We start from the raw sequence: 18,420 nt of genomic DNA, 5'->3' as shown, positions 1-18,420 counted from the left end.
TTTTGTGTGGAAATGTCCTGACTTTTGGCAGTTCAATCAAATGACTCATTATGTAGATCAGGATTTGTCACTCTCCAAATTGAAGGTTGGGTGCATTGCTTTGTCAGTAAAACAAAACACACTTCTTGTGCAGAGTGTGTACTGCACATTTTTGTGAATGCCGTGTAGGTGTTTCCGGTATCTCATGGTGAATATTTGCATATCGTGCGAAATATAGATACATACTACAGCATTCTTAGTACAAATAATAGTGTATTATGGCATTCTGAACATCTTATTTTTAACTGGCTCAGAGACCTTTTTAATCTGGTATTAGTGTTGCTTGCTAAAGCATTATCACCCTAACTTGGCAAACCCTTAACCTTAATTTATTAAACTTTGCTCATAGTTGTTTTTTTTTTCTTGAATTATTGATAATTATTTTGAATTAAATATTTTCTTGGTAATATTTTAATATTGCATACAATCATTTATTTTCACTTTAGTACAATGACACTGTAAATACCAGTTATTTAAATTAATTAATAACAAAATTTTATAATATCACTCTTATTATGCTGTGTGCTTGTGTCTGAAATCGCATACCGTATTAGTAGGTACTACATTTGAAAAAAAAAGTATGCTTTATATAGTATGAATATAGGTAGTATGAATGAAATTCTGTCATGTGACCTACCAGCGTCAGTTGCGTCGCTTCACTTCTATTCATAAATCCTCTCCTGTTGCCTCATGGGATAGTAAAGTGTCCATCGAATCGAGTGCACACTTCATAATCTCAGTGGAAGGAGTAGGTCATCCAGGTTTCGCATACTGTTTTTTTTTAATACTATGCATTCGGACATACTTCTATTTTGGTGTACTGTTTTTCGCATACTACATAGTAGGGAAGTATTCGATTTCGGGCACAGAGTTACTATTTTCATCTAAAAGTATAAATGTGTTTTTTACCTTTTACATTTTAAAGTTTTAGTAATTTGTGTAAACGTCATGTGTTATATTTCTATGTAGATTTTATTTTTATTTCAGTTTAAGTCATTTTAGTAAATCAACTTAAACTTATTTCAGTTAGTTGAGAAGGCAACATTTCTAATTCTTGGTTGTTTAAGTTCAGTTTATGTTTTTCCCTCTAAAATTTATTTATTATTTATTTTATTTCAGCTGTATTTAAAATACCAAAATCATTTTTAGTAGTTTTAGTTTTAATTAACAGTAGCAACCCTGGTTCTAAGCTTCCAGACTTAAAATTATTGCCTGTGGTGGACAATATAGGCTTACTGTATGATATCTAGTGACCAGAATATCATAGAGACTTGTGGGTGGGCTCTAGCAACCACATAGCCCCACCCATAGTCTTAAGCTACTACTGTATCTGAATACATCATAGTGGAGGTTTTGTTATTGTTTGGGTCTCAGTATATTGAGTGATGGAGGACCGTCTGTGCCCATAAACTTTCATCACTTTCATGAAAGATACTGTGCTGGTACGCCAACGTAGGATGACATCATCTCACCATGTGGAGATGGAAAGCTGATGGATTAGAGGGGGAGACAAAGAGAAATGGATGGAAAGAGAGAGAGAGAGTGGGAGGAAGAGAGTGAGGAAAGAAGAGCTTGAACGTTGTGTCTTTAGTCACCCTTCTCCACGCCCACCGGTACTGTGATGAAGCAGGAGGATTGGGGGCGGTGTCATGGCAACCGTGTGGGAAGCTGTCCGTCACACAAGCTTTCTACTGAGTGTGGACTTGTTCTCTCTGTGCATCAGAAGCCCAGCAGCAGGCGCACGTCGCAGGGGGATTGCCGGGGCTCAACCCCTCCTCCCTCAAGCATGGAGCAGGGTGCCGAGCCCCAGGTCGGGCCCGGGAACACGTGGGACACCATGGGGCACTGCTGTGATGTGCGTGGCGTGGGTGAGAGTGATGCGTTTGCGACCGCTTCGCAGAAATTCTCGATTATTCCATCTGTGTATTAATTTCATGCTGCATGTCTAGGTTTATTATTGGGTTCGGGTAAATTCAGCAGAAGTGTTTTCTCTCTGGCTGGTGACCAACTTTTTTCCGGTTTATTTGTCTGAATTTTTATTTGTACCATCTCTGGCGCTTTGGCATTGTCGAAGTTTTCATGTTTCTCGCTGACGTAATTCTCTCTCTGATTTGTTGTCATCTTCTCTCCAGGAAGAAGTGTCTGTTAAAGAGATCAGCATCACACATCATGTCAAAGAGGGCTCGGAGAAGGCCGACCCACAGCAGTTTGAGCTCCGCAAGGTGCTTGGACAGGGCTCTTTTGGAAAGGTACGTCACATCAAATTGGGCTGTGAAGTATGAATGATTTTATATAAATTATATAGGTTGGTAGAAATATATAAACTGCTGGAGCTTCTGTTGTACCATTTATACCAGGGGTCTTCAAACTTTTTGGTCCATAGAAAGCAGGGACCAGTGTTGTTATTGTTAACTAAAATTATTATAAATCATCTTCGGTAAATTAAATAAAGCTGACATTAAATTTAATTTAATTTAAACAAAAATTAAAATAAAATAGTAAAATAAAATATGAATGTAATGTTAGATGAAAAACATAAACTTAAAAAACTTAAATGGAAATTAGAAATGTTGTCTTGGCAACTAACTGAAGTAAAATTAACTGAAATAAAAAATATATTAAAGCTATATAGAAATATAAAAAAGAAAAAAATTAAAGCACATAAATTACTAAAACTTAACTTTAAAAAATGAAGAATATAAAAATAAAAGCTAATTCAGAATATTAATAAATTCAGTATTGTACATAAATAATATTAAAATAACTGACAGGGACCTCCTTGTTACATGTCGGGTCAAATTGATTGTTATATTTTAAGCCTGGTCTAAATTAATAAATGCAACTAACTTAAAATTAAACTTTTGTTTAAGGCATACTTACACAAAAAAAATATTAATGAATAATTTTACCTTTTGGTTTGCGTCCATCAAGTTCCAGAAAATACCACAAAAAATTATCGGATGAGGTGCAATCTGTTTAATTTTTAAAGTAATTAAGTAGTATTATATTAAATGACTATTTTGTGTACATATTGTTTGTTTGTTTGTTTGTTTTTTAAAATTACTCATACAGTGATATAAGATTTTGGTCATACCGCCCACCTATACAAGTATATTTTTAGTGTTTTGTGTGTGTGAGTGTGTGTGTGTGTGTTTGAGAAATAATCAGCACAGATAAAAGCCTGAGCCATGCGCAGATAAAAAAACATTCATTCACATTTTAAAGGTGCCCTAGAATCAGAATTTGAATTTACCTCGGCATAGTTAAATAACAAGAGTTCAGTACATGGAAAAGACATACATTGAGTTTCAAACCCCATTGTTTCCTCCTTCTTATGTAAATCTCATTTGTTTAAAAGACTTCCGGAAAACACTCGGATCTCAACATAACACCGACTGTTACGTAACAGTCGGGATCATTAATATGTATGACCCCAATATTTGCATAATGCCAGCCCATTCGACGCATTAGACAAGGAAATGGCAGTATTAACGGCTGGATCTGTGCACAGACAAGGTAAGCAAGCAAGAACAACAGCGAAAAAATGGCAGATGGAGCAATAATAATATTTTTAGTGATATTTGTAAATTGTCTTTCTAAATGTTTCATTAGCATGTTGCTAATGTACTGTTAAATGTGGTTAAAGTTACCATAGTTTCTTACTGTATTCACGGAGAAGAGAGAGCCGTCGCTATTTTCATTTTTAAACATGTGCAGTCTGTATAATGCATAAACACAACTTCATTCTTTATAAATCTCTCCAACAGTGTGTAATGTTAACTTTAGCCACAGAGCATAGCCTCAAACTCACACAGAATCAAACGTAACCATCTAAATAAATACTTTACTCACATAATTCGAAGCATGCATACAGCATGCATGACGAACATCTTGTAAAGATCCATTTGAGGGTTATATTAGCTGTGTGAACTTTGATTATGCGATGTATATATAGTCGAGAGCTCGTGGGGCAGAGGGAGCGCATCTCTTAAAGGGGCGGCGCGCTGAAAAATTCAGTGCATAGTTAATGATGCCCCAAAATAGGCAGTTAAAAAAATTAATTAAAAAAAATCTATGGGGTATTTTGAGCTGAAACTTCACAGACACATTCAGGGGACACCTAGGACTTATATTACATCTTGTAAAAAAACAATCTAGGGCACCTTTAAGGACAATCTCAGTAAATATTACACATGGAACTAGTCACGGATTATACAGCACAGAACTAATTGTGTTTTCACAGAACTGATGAGTAAAATAAAACCTGTTTTAAATTGTTTTGCTGTTGTTTTAATGAACCCTTGATTTCGGTTGTATTGCAGGTGTTTTTGGTGAAGAAGACCACAGGCCCAGATGCAGGACAGCTGTACGCAATGAAAGTGCTGAAAAAAGCCACATTAAAAGGTATTAAGTCAACCAATATGGTTTTTCAGTGGTCAATGCTGACATTGAGAATGTTGTTCTCTCGCTGACATACCTGGTAATTTTGGAGTTAATTACGTAAAATGCAAGTTATCATCGTGCAAACAAAAAGCACAAGCTTTTGTGTCAGGTTGTTATGTAGTAATGCTAAATATAATGCTAGAATTGTGTGTGTTTACGATCTGCTGGGACCAGATGTGAGATCCAACAATCAGAGAGGTTCCTGAATTTTTTTCCTCGGTTTTTTTGATTGGATAAAATTAATGGAGACCATCTTGCATTTTCCTGTGGGTGCTCAGCCATTTACAAGGGTGATCGGGGCCTGTGTGTGGCCTGTAGTGGCCAAAAGTGATGTCCAGCCTAGGAAAATTGACATCTTCACTTTTATTCAAATATTATTACAAATGTGTTAAAGATTTTGTAAGCATATTGCATAGTTGCTTGGAGTCAAATTGCCTTTTTTTGTGATGACGCAATGAAACACACCGAATTGTGTGAACATAATACATGCAAAAACAGGAGTGAACCAAAATATTAATAACTGATTATGCTGTAGTCAATGTATGCTTTTTCCTGTGAGCTTTTTGTTTTTCTATGCAAATTTTTTGCATAGTAAAATAAAACCTGTATCTGTAGTTTGCCTTTTTTTTGCCAAATAATTTTGTCAGATAAATATCTAAAAGGGTTAGTTCACTCAAAAATGAAACTAATGTCATTTATTACTCACCCTCATTTCGTTCCACACCCGTAAGACCTTTGTTCATCTTCGGAACACAAATTAAGGTATTTTTGATGAAATCCAATGGCTCAGTGAGGCCTCAATTGAGAGCAATGCCATTGTAAATCTCAAGATCCATAAATGTACTAAAAACATATTTAAAACAGTTCATGTGAGTTCAGTGGTTCTACCTTAATATAAAGCGACGAGAATACTTTTTGTGCACCAAAAAAACAAAATAACGACTTTTCAACAGTATATCTTGATGGGCGATTTCAAAACACTGCTTCGGAGCTTTACGAATCGAATCAGCGGTTCGGAGCACCAAAGTCACGTGATTTCAGCAGTTTAACCATTTGATAGGAGATCCGAATCACTGAAGGTGAATAATAAATGACATTATTTTCATTTTTGGGTGAACTAACCCTTTAACCAAATTTAGTGTTTTGTTCTTCCCTCATTTTTAAAAAAATAAATAATATTTTCCTCATATTTTGATTGTTTAATCAAACTTGACATATATGTAGCTGGACATCAATGTATAATTCTGTTACACTTCGACTTCTGTAAGTTCTGTTATTGAATCCAGTGCTCTCTGAATAGTCACTTATCGACATGGATCATATATCAACTATAAATAGTACGAAGTAAAAGCTGGCAAATGCGACTCTTTGAAACAAAGGCAATAAAACAAGGCGGAAGGCTTTTAACTTCAGTTGGCTTTAATCCTGTTCTGAAAGTGAGAATTAATTGATTTTTTCCTCGACAGGAAGTTTTACAGTTGTGCAAGCCAAGATATTAAAGGCAGTTCGAAAGTCTCATTAACTTAAGAGACTCTAGATCGCTCAGAAAAGTTCCTAAGCACTTACTCTCATTTTCTCACAATAACCAGTTTAAGTTCTGTTTATTCCAGTGTTTTGGTTGGTTAATTCCCAGTTGTAGCTGTTTATGAATGTAAATCGAAGGTTCAACTACAAAAAACAGCCTCTCCAGATGATAAACACATCCACATCTACATCCACATGAGTAAAATGACTCTCCTCCCCTTACAGCTCTCAGCTTCGCTTGTCTCTCTTGCGCTGCATTTTTCTCCCTCCTTTATTTAATTAGTCATCCGGTGCCATCTGCGTAATTCTGCTGTGCCAGTTTTCTGGGCGGGGGGGCATTGTTAGAGGGGAGAGAAAATGTTGTTAGTAAACTCAATAGAAGTAAACAAAAGTGTCATTATTTATGCATGTTTTCAGTACGAGATCGGGTCCGGACTAAGATGGAGAGAGACATCCTGGTGGAGGTTAATCATCCCTTTATTGTTAAACTACACTATGGTAAGTGCAGGTCATCAGCCAATCAATGGTAACCATGAACCTGTTCCCTCTTTCTCACACTCTTCTTGTTTACTTCCTGCAGCATTCCAGACTGAAGGAAAGCTCTATCTGATTCTGGACTTTTTAAGAGGAGGCGATCTCTTTACTCGACTGTCAAAAGAGGTAAATAGTGAATGGTTGCCTCAAGCTTAGTCTTAGTCACATAACCAAGTCACTTATTCTCACCGCATCTGCCCACTTGGATAGGACGAGACTGTCTGATTGACATGTAAAGCATGTGTTCTCTTTCCTCAGGTGATGTTCACAGAGGAGGATGTGAAGTTTTATCTGGCCGAATTGGCTTTGGCTCTGGATCATCTGCATGGACTAGGCATCATCTACAGAGATCTGAAACCAGAGAAGTACTGAATGTTCTCAAATAAGCACAGATTAGAGTAGGATAGAGTAGGTTAATTCAATCAAATGACTGAAAATTGTCATGATTTATTATTTCATTTGAAATTTTTTAAAACAAAGAAACTAGGCTTTTAAAAATGCACAAAATATGGAAATGAATGGAAAATTAAGTCATTATTTAATCACTGTTTAGACTTTTATTGTGTTTTTATAGTGCTTTTTGTCTGTTTAAAAAACAAAGGGAAGTATGGAAAGAAAATTGTGGAACTTAAAAAAAAAAAAAACTTTTATTCAGCAAGGATGCTTTTAAGTTACGGAAGAGGATTAGGGCCAAGCAATAATAAAAAAATAAAACCATCTTGAGATTAAAGTTGTTAAATTTCAAGAAAAAAGTCGAGATAAAATGTTGAGAATAAACTCATTAAATTACGAGAAAAAAGTCGTTAAATTTCAAGAAAAAAGTCGAGATAAAATGTTGAGAATAAACTCATTAAATTACGAGAAAAAAGTCGTTAAAATTACGTGAAAAAAGTCGAGATAAAATGTTGAGAATAAACTCATTAAATTACGAGAAAAAAGTCGTTAAATTACGAGAAAAAAGTCGAGATAAAATGTTGAGAATAAACTCATTAAATTATGAGAATAAACTTGTTAAATTATGAGAATAAACTCATTAAATTACGAGAAAAAAGTCGTTAAATTACAAGAAAAAAGTCGAGATAAAATGTTGAGAATAAACTCATTAAATTACGAGAAAAAAGTCGTTAAATTTCAAGAAAAAAGTCGAGATAAAATGTTGAGAATAAACTCATTAAATTACGAGAAAAAAGTCGTTAAATTACGTGAAAAAAGTCGAGATAAAATGTTGAGAATAAACTCATTAAATTACGAGAAAAAAGTCGTTAAATTACGAGAAAAAAGTCGAGATAAAATGTTGAGAATAAACTCATTAAATTATGAGAATAAACTTGTTAAATTATGAGAATAAACTCATTAAATTACGAGAAAAAAGTCGTTAAATTACAAGAAAAAAGTCGAGATAAAATGTTGAGAATAAACTCATTAAATTACGAGAAAATAGTCGTTAAATTACGAGAAAAAAGTCGAGATAAAATGTTGAGAATAAACTCGTTAAATTACGAGAAAAAACTCGTTAAATTTCGAGAAAAAAGTCGAGATAAAATGTTGAGAATAAACTCATTAAATTACGAGAAAAAAGTCGTTAAATTACGAGAAAAAAGTCGAGATAAAATGTTGAGAATAAACATTAAATTATGAGAATAAACTCGTTAAATTATGAGAATAAAGTCATTAAATTACGAGAAAAAAGTCGTAATTTAACGAATTTGTTCTCGTAATTTAACGACTTTTTTCTCATAATTTAATGTTTATTCTCAACATTTTATCTCGACTTTTTTCTCAAAATTTAAGGACATTTTTCTCATAATTTAACGAATTTGTTCTCGTAATTTAACAACTTTTTTTCTCATAATTTAATGACTTTATTCTCAACATTTTATCTCGACTTTTTTCTCAAAATTTAACAAGTTTTTTCTCGTAATTTAATGACTTTATTCTCAACATTTTATCTCGACATTTTTCTCGAAATTTCACGAGTTTTTTCTCGTAATTTAATGACTTTATTCTCAACATTTTATCTCGACTTTTTTCTCAAAATTTAACGAGTTTTTTCCTCGTAATTTAATGACTTTATTCTCAACATTTTATCTCGACTTTTTTCTCAAAATTTAAGGACATTTTTCTCATAATTTAACGAATTTGTTCTCGTAATTTAACTACTTTTTCCTCGTAATTTAATTACTTTATTCTCAACATTTTATCTCGACATTTTTCTCGAAATTTAACGAGTTTTTTCTCGAGATGGTTTTATTTTTTTATTATTGCTTGGCCCTAATCCTCTTCCGTATTAAGTTGATCAAATGTGACAGTAAAGACAAAAATGTTACAAAAGATTTCTTCTTCAAATAAATGCTGCTCTTTTGAAAAAATGTATTGGGGTTTCCACAAAAATATATATATAATTATTATTATTATTTATTTTATTTTTTTTTCAAATCCCCGAACATTTGAACAGTAGTGTATATTATTTCTTTCCATACTTCCCTTTGTACTTTAGTTTTCATTGTTTGTCAATCAACACACCTTCACTTGTTCTCCTTTTTTTTAATCCTTCCTCATTACTGTCTTTGAGGTTGTCCATAAATCACTTTTATGTCTGGAGAGAATAGGGCTATAAAAATAATGGTTGTAGTCTTGTAGCCGTGACACATAGAGATATGTCCTTATGGCTCAGGGTGGGAATGGCGATAGAAAGTAAGGGGACCCTTTGTGTGGGCGTGATCATGCTCTGGTAAATGGCTTTTTAATGCTGTGAATCTGTGTAATTTCAGCATTCTCCTGGATGAGGACGGCCACATAAAGCTGACAGGTAGGTAATTTCAGATTGCTGGAATGGCTGCATCAGCATGGTGCCACCTTGAGAGTTTAGGGCTTTGTATTGATACCGTTTGTCTGCAGCCTCATGGGAGGACAGACAGATGCTTTAACCTTCATTCTGTAGAGGTTTATGACCATCTAAACCACAATATATGAGAAGGTGAACTGCACAGAACTAATATGTGGAAAATTAGGTTTTGTAGAATGATTGTAGGAAACTGAGATTGGGCCCAGTGCTATTTTAGTATGATTTATATACTAAAATAGCATTTATAAATGTTTAGAATTACTTTTTTAATATTTCTATTTAGCTATAATTTAGTTTTAGTCATATTAATACATAGACCTACAGTATTTTAATTTCAGGTAGTTGTTAAAGGTATAGTTCACTCAAAAATGAAAATCATCCCATGATTTACTCACCCTCAAGCCATCCTAGGTGTATATGACTTTCTTCTTTCAGCCAAACACAATAGAAAGTTATATTAAAAAAATATCCTGGCTCTTCCCAGCTTTATAATTGGAGTGAATAGTAACTGAAATTTTGAAGCCCAAAAAAGCATATCCATCCATCATAAAAATCCATATGACTCTAGGGGGTTAATAAAGGCCTTCTGAAGCGAAGCCATGCGTTTTTGTAAGAAAAATATCCATATTTATAACATTACAGACTATAATCACTAGCTTCCAGTAACATCCGTCCGCGCGTTCACAAGAGTCGAGTTCTGGCGTATGACGTTGGATGTAGGAGTAGCGTACGCTTAGTTGAGAGCACACGCCTCTCACGGTTTAAACAAATAGGGCTGAGCAACAAACTTAAAGGGTTAGTTCACCCAAAAATGAAAATTATGTCATTAATGACTCACCCTCATGTCGTTCCAAACCCGTAAGACCTCCGTTCAAGATATTTTAGATTTAGTCTGAGAGCTTTCTGTCCCTCCATTGAAAATGTATGTACGGTAGACTGTCCATGTCCAGAAAGGTAATAAAAACATCATCAAAGTAGTCCATGTGACATCAGTGGGTTAGTTAGAAGTTTTTGAAGCATCTAAAATACATTTTGGTCCAAAAATAACAAAAACTACGACTTTATTCAGCATTGTCTTCTCTTCCGGGTCTGTGTATATCCACAGTGACGCTGCTGCTTCTTCTTCTACGGCGGTTGGCATCCAGCTTATTGGTGCATTACCGCCCCCTTCAGTCGTATTTCGTAAGTCGTAAGTCGTATTTTTTGTTATTTTTGGACCAAAATGTATTTTAGATGCTTCAAAAACTTCTAACTAACCCACTGATGTCACATGGACTACTTTGATGATGTTTTTATTACCTTTCTGGACATGGACAGTATACCGTACATACACTTTCAATGGAGGGACAGAAAGCTCTCGGACTAAAATATCTTAAACTGTGTTCCGAAGATGAACGGAGGTCTTTCTCTTTAAAAGTCCTCTAATTCATGACCAGGGTTTTGTTTTGCTCTATCTTCTGCGTTCATCAATACGTCATGCGTTGAGTCTAAGTACACTCTGAATATTAAATATGGATATTTTTCTCACAAAAACACATTGCTTTTTGTCTTTATTAACCCCCTGGAGTCGTATGGATTACTTTTATGGTGGATGGATGCACTTTTTTGGGCTTCAAAATCTGTTACTATTCACTCCCATTATAAAGCTTGAAAGAGCCAGGATATTTTTTAATATAACTCCAATTGTGTTTGGTTGAAAGAAGAAAGTCATATACACCTAGGATGGCTTGAGAGTGAATAAATTATGGGATCATTTTCATTTTTGGGTGAACTAACCCTTTAAGGCAGCATTTCTAATTTTTGTTTATTTTTTATTTTTAGGTTTAATTTTTTATCTAATATTTATATTTTATTTTATTTCAGCTTCATTTCAATGAATAAACTGATTTTAATAGTTTTAGTTAACATTAAAATAACAACACTGCCGTACTGAAAGTGTGTTTGTGTGTGTCTTCAGATTTTGGACTCAGTAAGGAGTCGATCGATCATGAAAATAAAGCATATTCTTTCTGCGGGACGGTAGAGTATATGGCTCCCGAGGTGGTGAACCGAAGAGGACACACTTACAGCGCTGACTGGTGGTCTTACGGTGTACTCATGGTGAGGGAGTGCCACTTCCTGTTTTTATTTTTGTCTACTATTGAGCATTTTATATACATTCCCATTAAGGGTGATAAGGGGAGTTATTTTGTTTCCTCATTAAAAGTTTTATTTTGTATCATTCATTTTTTAAATTTTATTTAAAATTATTTTATTATTTTAAAATGCATTTAAGTCATTTAAAATATAATTATTAAATAACAATTATTATAAAATGATAAATTAAATCTTGAACACTGGGCTGGAACAATCTGTAACAGTGTTTCAGCACCTTCAACCATCAGTCAGTGTGACATCAGCCAGTTCATCATACACAGAAAATCACTGAGAAACAACTTGTTTTGTTCTCCATCCACAGTTTGAAATGCTGACAGGAACGCTGCCTTTCCAAGGCAAGGACCGCAAGGAAACCATGACTATGATTCTAAAGTGAGTGTGACGGCCTCATCCTTCCGCCTTCTCGGTGGAGCACTATAATCTAAACACAGTCATCCAGTCTGAGTGGGAAAAGCCAGCGGAATTGGTCTGAATAACATCTGGATGCTAAGTGCTGTAGTGATGAGGATAAGCCTTTAGTTTAGCTGACAGTGCTGTTTAGCCTAAAGACTAACCACTTAACCATCAGTAAACATGAAACCACACAAAACACACGTCACGTCATAAAGCGGCCTGCTGAGGGGTGAATAACGCTCAGGCGTGCCACACTAGCGCTGCTGTGGTGGATGATTATAATCAAAGGTCTGCACACAGTTTGACGACTTTGATAAACTGTAGTAATGCGGTTTTAGTGGGATGACTACAGAGTGAAGGCGAGATGAGGGTTTGTCAATTACAGTGTTCGTTTGAGGCTTCTGCAGAGGACTGATAAGAACCGACAATTGCCACTGATATGAATACACAAAGTGTCAGCTGTGGAGGTGACATCAGTGCACATGACAGTGACTGGCTTGGTCTTTGTCCTCCTTTGTGTTATCTGACCTCTAGGCTTGTGTAGACAGATTTTTGACCATAATTTGACTTTATCACCACAAGGTCTGACACACGTTGCTACATATTCTGGTCAAAATACTGCCCACTTAGATAGGATTAGATAAATTAACTGTACATTTTACTAGTCATGCAGGGGTAGGCAAATTGGAAGTGAAAAACTATGTAGAAAAACACTTAATTGATTGACAGAACGTTGAATGTTTCAGTCTGATTACCTTACTTACTAGCACTTACTATTAGTGTAGCTTAATAATAAAGGGATGATCAACGTCCATCGGGATGACCTTTCATTACGCATCAAATTGTATGTGAACTTTCCGACCTCTAGCTTGACTTTTGACCTCTACTTTTGTAGGGCGAAGTTGGGAATGCCTCAGTTTCTGAGTTCAGAAGCTCAGAGTCTCCTCAGGAGCCTATTCAAACGAAACCCTTCCAATAGATTAGGTAAGCTTACACTTATACACTACTGTGCAAAAGTTTGGGGTCAGTGTTTTTTTTTTGTTTTGTTTTTTAAGAAATTAATACTTTTGTTCAGCAATAATGCATTAATTTGATAAAATGTGACAGTAAAGACATTTATAATGTCAGTAGATTTCCATTTCAAATAAGTGCTGTTTTTTTTTTGAGACTTGTGTAAAAATGTATCATGGTTTCCACAAAAGTATTAAAGGTGCCCAAGAATGCTTTTTCACAAGATGTAATATAAGTCTAAGGTGTCCCCTGAATGTGTCTGTGAAGTTTCAGCTCAAAATACCCCATAGATTTTTTTTAAATTAATTTTTTTAACTGCCTATTTTGGGGCATCATTAACTATGCACTGATTTTTTTCAGCGCGCCGCCCCTTTAATTCGCGTGCTCCCTGCCACACGAGCTCTCGATTATATTACAGCACATTTACAAAGTTCACACAGCTAATATAACCCTCAAATGGATCTTTACAAGATGTTCGTCATGCATGCTGTATGCATGCTTCGAATTATGTGAGTAAAGTATTTATTTTGATGTTTATATTTGATTCTCTATGAGTTTGAGGCTGTGCTCCGTGGCTAACGGCTAATGCTACACTGTTGGAGAGATTTATAAAGAAAGAAATTGTGTTTATGAATTATACAGACTGCAAGTGTTTAAAAATGAAAATAGCGACAGCTCTTGTCTCCGTGAATACAGTAAGAAACGATGGTAACTTTAACCACATTTAACAGTACATTAGCAACATGCTAACGAAACATTTAGATAGACAATTTACAAATATCACTAAAAATATCATGCTATCATGGATCATGTCAGTTATTATTGCTCCATCTGCCATTTTCGCTGTTGTTCTTGCTTACCTAGTCTGTTGATTCACCTGTGCAGATCCAGACGTTACTGGCTGCCCTTGTCTAATGCCTTTCATAATGTTGGGAACATGGGCTGGCATATGCAAATATTGGGGGCGTACACCCCGACTGTTACGTAACAGTCGGTGTTATGTTGAGATCCGCGTGTTTTCCGGAAGTCTTTTAAACAAATGAGATTTACATAAGAAAAAGAAAGCAATGGAGTTTGAAACTCAATGTATGTCTTTTCCATGTGCTGAACTCTTGTTATTCAACTATGCCAAGGTAAATTCAAATTTTGAATCTAGGGCACCTTTAAGCAGCACAACTGTTTTCAACATTGGTAATAATACGAAATGTTTCTTGAGCACCAAATCAGTATATTAGAATGATTTCTGAAGGATCATGTGACACTGAAGACTGGAGTAATGATGCTGAAAATTCAGCTTTGCCATCACAGGAATAAATTACATTTTAAAATACATTAAAATAGAAAACATTTTTAAATTATAATAATATTTCAAAATATTACTGTATTTTTGATCAAATAAATGCAGACTTGGTGGGCAAAAGTGAACTTTCAAGTTTCAAAAACTTACGGACCTCAAACTTTTGAACAATAGTGTATTAGACTGACTAGATGTTCATTTCTGTCTATTAAGTTATGCATATTTTATTTTAAACTTGACTGTGCTTATCTGCAGGTGCTGGTGCAGATGGAGTTGAAGAGATAAAGAGACACCCGTTTTATGCTACCATTGACTGGAATGTGAGTTTTTACAGGAACATGTATTTACAATGAAGAAGTGACACTCTTATCAATACATGGTGGTTTTAAAGTTTTTTTCATGCTTTGTTTGTCTAAGAAATTATTTAGAAGAGAAATTCACCCGCCCTTCAAACCAGCCTCTGGGAGACCAGACGACACATTCTACTTTGACCCAGAATTTACAGCAAAAACTCCCAAAGGTACATCAGCTTTATAACCGAATGCGTCTAACACTAGATCAGGTAGACTGTGTTTGCCGTCCGTCTTTAATCCCCTCTCAGACAAATACACAAAAACCTATTTAATTAAATGCTGCTAGACCTTTTGAAATCTGTCGGATTATTTCATGGTGTATTTAATGACTAGATCAAAACCGCTGTGTGTTTCTGTGTAGACTCACCAGGTGTACCCCCTAGTGCCAATGCCAATCAACTCTTCAGAGGTTTTAGTTTTGTGGCCATCAGCTCAGAAGAAGAGTCTCAACCCCTGCAGAACAGTATGAGCTCTATAGTTCAGGTATACACACTTATGGGTAACACATTTTACTCCAAATCACGCCTCTTTCCTCATAGTATATGCTGTGATGACTGTGTTTAAGGCCTAGTTATGAGTCATATTTTATGTCAGCATTACATCTGGTTGTTTTCTCACTGTAGCAGCTCCATAGAAACGTGTCTCAGTTTAATGACACATATGAGGTGAAGGAGGATATCGGAGTTGGCTCGTATTCCATCTGCAGACGCTGCATACAGAAAAGCACAGGCATGGAGTATGCCGTGAAGGTGAGGAGAGAGACATATTAAACCAACACACTTTCATTTAGGCAGTAAATCTCAAATAGACCACTCAGAAAACCTTGGCAAATTGATAGCAACATAAATTATAATTATTAAAAAAAAAAAAAAAAAATATATATATATATATATATATATATATATATATATATATATATATATATATATATATATATATATATATATATAATTTTTTTTTCTTTTTTCGGTGCTGGTCAATATTGGAAAATTAATTGTGCATGTTGGTTTTACATGTGTTTATATTTAGATTAAAAATAAAATGCTAAACTAAAACCAGTTGTTTTAATTGTCAATTTAGGAATCACACATTATAAATGTACAGAATGAAAAAGGGATATTCGATTTTGAGATTTGCTAAATATGACAGTTTAACAGTGTTTTTAAATATAAAAATATTTTTAAAAATACATATAAATAAAATTAAACTTTAAATAAGCATTTAAGAAGTTATTTTTAATATTTAAAAACACATAATTTAATAACACTGTTTTGATATATAATATTCATCACATTTTAAACAATGTTATTAAATTTGTAATGTTTTTAAATATAAAAATATTTTTTAAAAATACATATAAAATTAAACTTTAAATAAGCATTTAAGAAGTTATTTTTAATATTTAAAAACACTTATAATTTAATAACACTGTTTTGATATATAATATACATCAAAACCCAAAATGAATATCCATTTTTTGTACTGTACATTATGATGCCTAAACTCACTTGTAGCAATTAAAACAACTTGGTTTTATTGTTTTATTTTTTTATTATTTAGACATTAAAAAAGCATTTAGACATTAATTATTTAGTCTTGAATTATTATATTAAATAATAATAATTTAAATAATTATTTGCTTATTGGACAGAATTTTAATTTCAGCACATCCATACTAAAACCACTTTTTAAAAGCATTTCTAGCCTTTTCTAAAACAATTTCATACTGCCTGGCCCTTTTTATATTGTTTTTCTTGGACATTGTGATTTATGTCTCTATATATTTTATGTTTAGATAATCAATAAAGCTAAACGGGATCCAACGGATGAGGTGGAAATTCTGTTACGCTATGGACAACATCCAAATATAATCACCTTGAAAGACGTGAGTGTTTAAAAACAAGGATGCAGTCTTTTTTATTTCCATCTATAATAATGAAAGACAATAGTCTGCGGGGGCAGACTCCAAGCTTTTTCTTATTGGCTGAATACAATTATATTAAGGTAATGTCTTGTTCTTTTCAAAGAGCATTGATGTGTTTACCTGAAACCGATTCTGCTCTGACATTTCCGGAATGAGGGAATAGTGTAATGAGTTCCTGCTCTTACTGTCTCTCCTGCAAATTACTCAGAGCAGGTTATCCATTATCGTTTCAGTATGTTTCCATACATTAGAAATGCATCTGCTTCAAGTGTTCCTTGATTGGTTTTGAACACAAAATTTATTCTGTTGCAAATATAAACATCCTTAATCATATTGTTATACATTGCAGAACATATTGCAATAGCATTTAATGAAAACTGAAGGTAGTAATAAAATAGAAGAGATGGTGAATTTAAACTGATTATCCTAATATTACTATGTCACTGTTTGCAGGTGTACGATGATGGCCGCTCAGTGTATCTGGTGACAGAACTGCTAAAGGGAGGGGAGTTGCTGGATAAGATCCTCAGACAGAAGTTCTTCTCAGAGCGGGAGGCCAGCGCTGTGCTGTACACCATCACAAAGACTGTGGAGTACCTGCACACTCAAGGGGTATGTAACTAGTAAAGAACAAACTAAAACGTGTGCCACAATTCAATATGTTTAGGGATGGAATGAAACTGAAGTGCGTCAATATTATGATCTTGGAAAACAAATGATGCTTTGTGAGACCGCTGTGCTCCTGGTGTCTTACCACATGCTGGTTTATAATGGCTCTAATGCAGAGATACTCAACTTCAGAAGCCAAGAGGGGCACATTCAAAACCACAATAGATGCAAAAGCCTGTAATATTACAGTACACTGCCGTTAGAAAGTCTGGGATCTGTAGGATTTTTAAAATATTTTGAAAGAAATCTCGAACGCTCACCAATACTGCATTTATCCAATCAAAAATACAGTGAAAACAGTAATACTGTGAAATATTAACTACAGTCTAATATAATTGTTTTCTATTGTAATACATTTTAAAAAATATAATTTATTTTCAGTATCATTACTCCAGTCTTCAGTGTCACATGATCCTTCAGAAATCATTCTAATATGCTGATTTGCTGTTCAAGAAACATTTCTAATTATTATCAGTGTTGAAAACAGTAATTTTGTGGAAATCAGGATACATTTTTAAGGATTCTTTGATTAATAGAAAGTTTAAATAAACAACCTTTATTCAAAATAGAAATAGTTTGTAACATTATAAATGTTTTTACAGTTACTTTTGATCAATTTAATGTGTCCTTGCTGAATAAAAGTATGTTCTGTAAAATAAAATAAAATAAAATAATAATAATTATTAATATAATACTGTATTATATATTGTATTATAATATATTATTAAATACCCAATTTTTTTTATTATTTTACAGTACAATAGTTTGTATTACTACAATAGAAAGATATTTATTAATTTAATAAAATACAAATATTTGTAATAATAATAATTGCTGCTGTCAGGTTTTCCTTCTTTTTTTGTCTTTAGCTAATCACATGCTGCCTGTTAATTATAAATTTAAAGGTGCCCTGGATTCAAAATTTGAATTTACCTTGGCATAGTTGAATAACAAGAGTTCAGCACATGGAAAAGACATACAGTGAGTCTCAAACTCCATTGCTTTCTCTTTCTTATGTAAATCTCATTTGTTTAAAAGACTTCCGGAAAACACGCGGATCTCAACATAACACCGACTGTGATGCAACAGTCGGGATCATTAATATGTACGCCCCCAAAATTTGCATATGCCAGCCCATGTTCCCAACATTATGAAAGGCATTAGACAAGGGCAGCCAGTCATGTCTGGATCTGCACAGGTGAATCAACAGACTAGGTAAGCAAGAACAACA

The 18,420-nt window shown here is 34.1% G+C and overlaps 1 protein-coding gene across 7 annotated transcripts in view; it reads left to right on the top strand.

Annotated features, from left to right (window-relative positions):
* rps6ka3b (ribosomal protein S6 kinase, polypeptide 3b) overlaps positions 1-18,420 on the top strand; it is a 50,246-nt gene that overhangs the window by 25,353 nt on the left and 6,473 nt on the right. For 4 of the 7 annotated variants that reach the window (XM_048174029.1, XM_048174028.1, XM_048174030.1 and 1 more), the window contains 15 exons: positions 2,172-2,288; positions 4,362-4,443; positions 6,424-6,504; positions 6,587-6,666; positions 6,799-6,905; positions 9,312-9,349; positions 11,343-11,485; positions 11,844-11,914; positions 12,831-12,919; positions 14,499-14,563; positions 14,661-14,763; positions 14,958-15,079; positions 15,220-15,345; positions 16,392-16,481; positions 16,974-17,132. In XM_048174029.1, coding sequence (XP_048029986.1) covers positions 2,172-2,288; positions 4,362-4,443; positions 6,424-6,504; positions 6,587-6,666; positions 6,799-6,905; positions 9,312-9,349; positions 11,343-11,485; positions 11,844-11,914; positions 12,831-12,919; positions 14,499-14,563; positions 14,661-14,763; positions 14,958-15,079; positions 15,220-15,345; positions 16,392-16,481; positions 16,974-17,132 — 1,473 coding nt within the window. Of the gene's footprint in view, positions 1-1,218; positions 1,908-2,171; positions 2,289-4,361; positions 4,444-6,423; positions 6,505-6,586; positions 6,667-6,798; positions 6,906-9,311; positions 9,350-11,342; positions 11,486-11,843; positions 11,915-12,830; positions 12,920-14,498; positions 14,564-14,660; positions 14,764-14,957; positions 15,080-15,219; positions 15,346-16,391; positions 16,482-16,973; positions 17,133-18,420 lie in introns of those variants that run through there. The other 3 variants (XM_048174026.1, XM_048174027.1, XM_048174025.1) reach the window with 3 other exon arrangements.

Source organism: Megalobrama amblycephala, linkage group LG22 (genome assembly GCF_018812025.1).
Source record: "Megalobrama amblycephala isolate DHTTF-2021 linkage group LG22, ASM1881202v1, whole genome shotgun sequence".
Classification (NCBI taxonomy): Eukaryota; Metazoa; Chordata; class Actinopteri; order Cypriniformes; family Xenocyprididae; genus Megalobrama; species Megalobrama amblycephala.
Note: the sequence above shows the minus strand (reverse complement) of the source record. Positions and strands in the feature narration are given on the sequence as shown.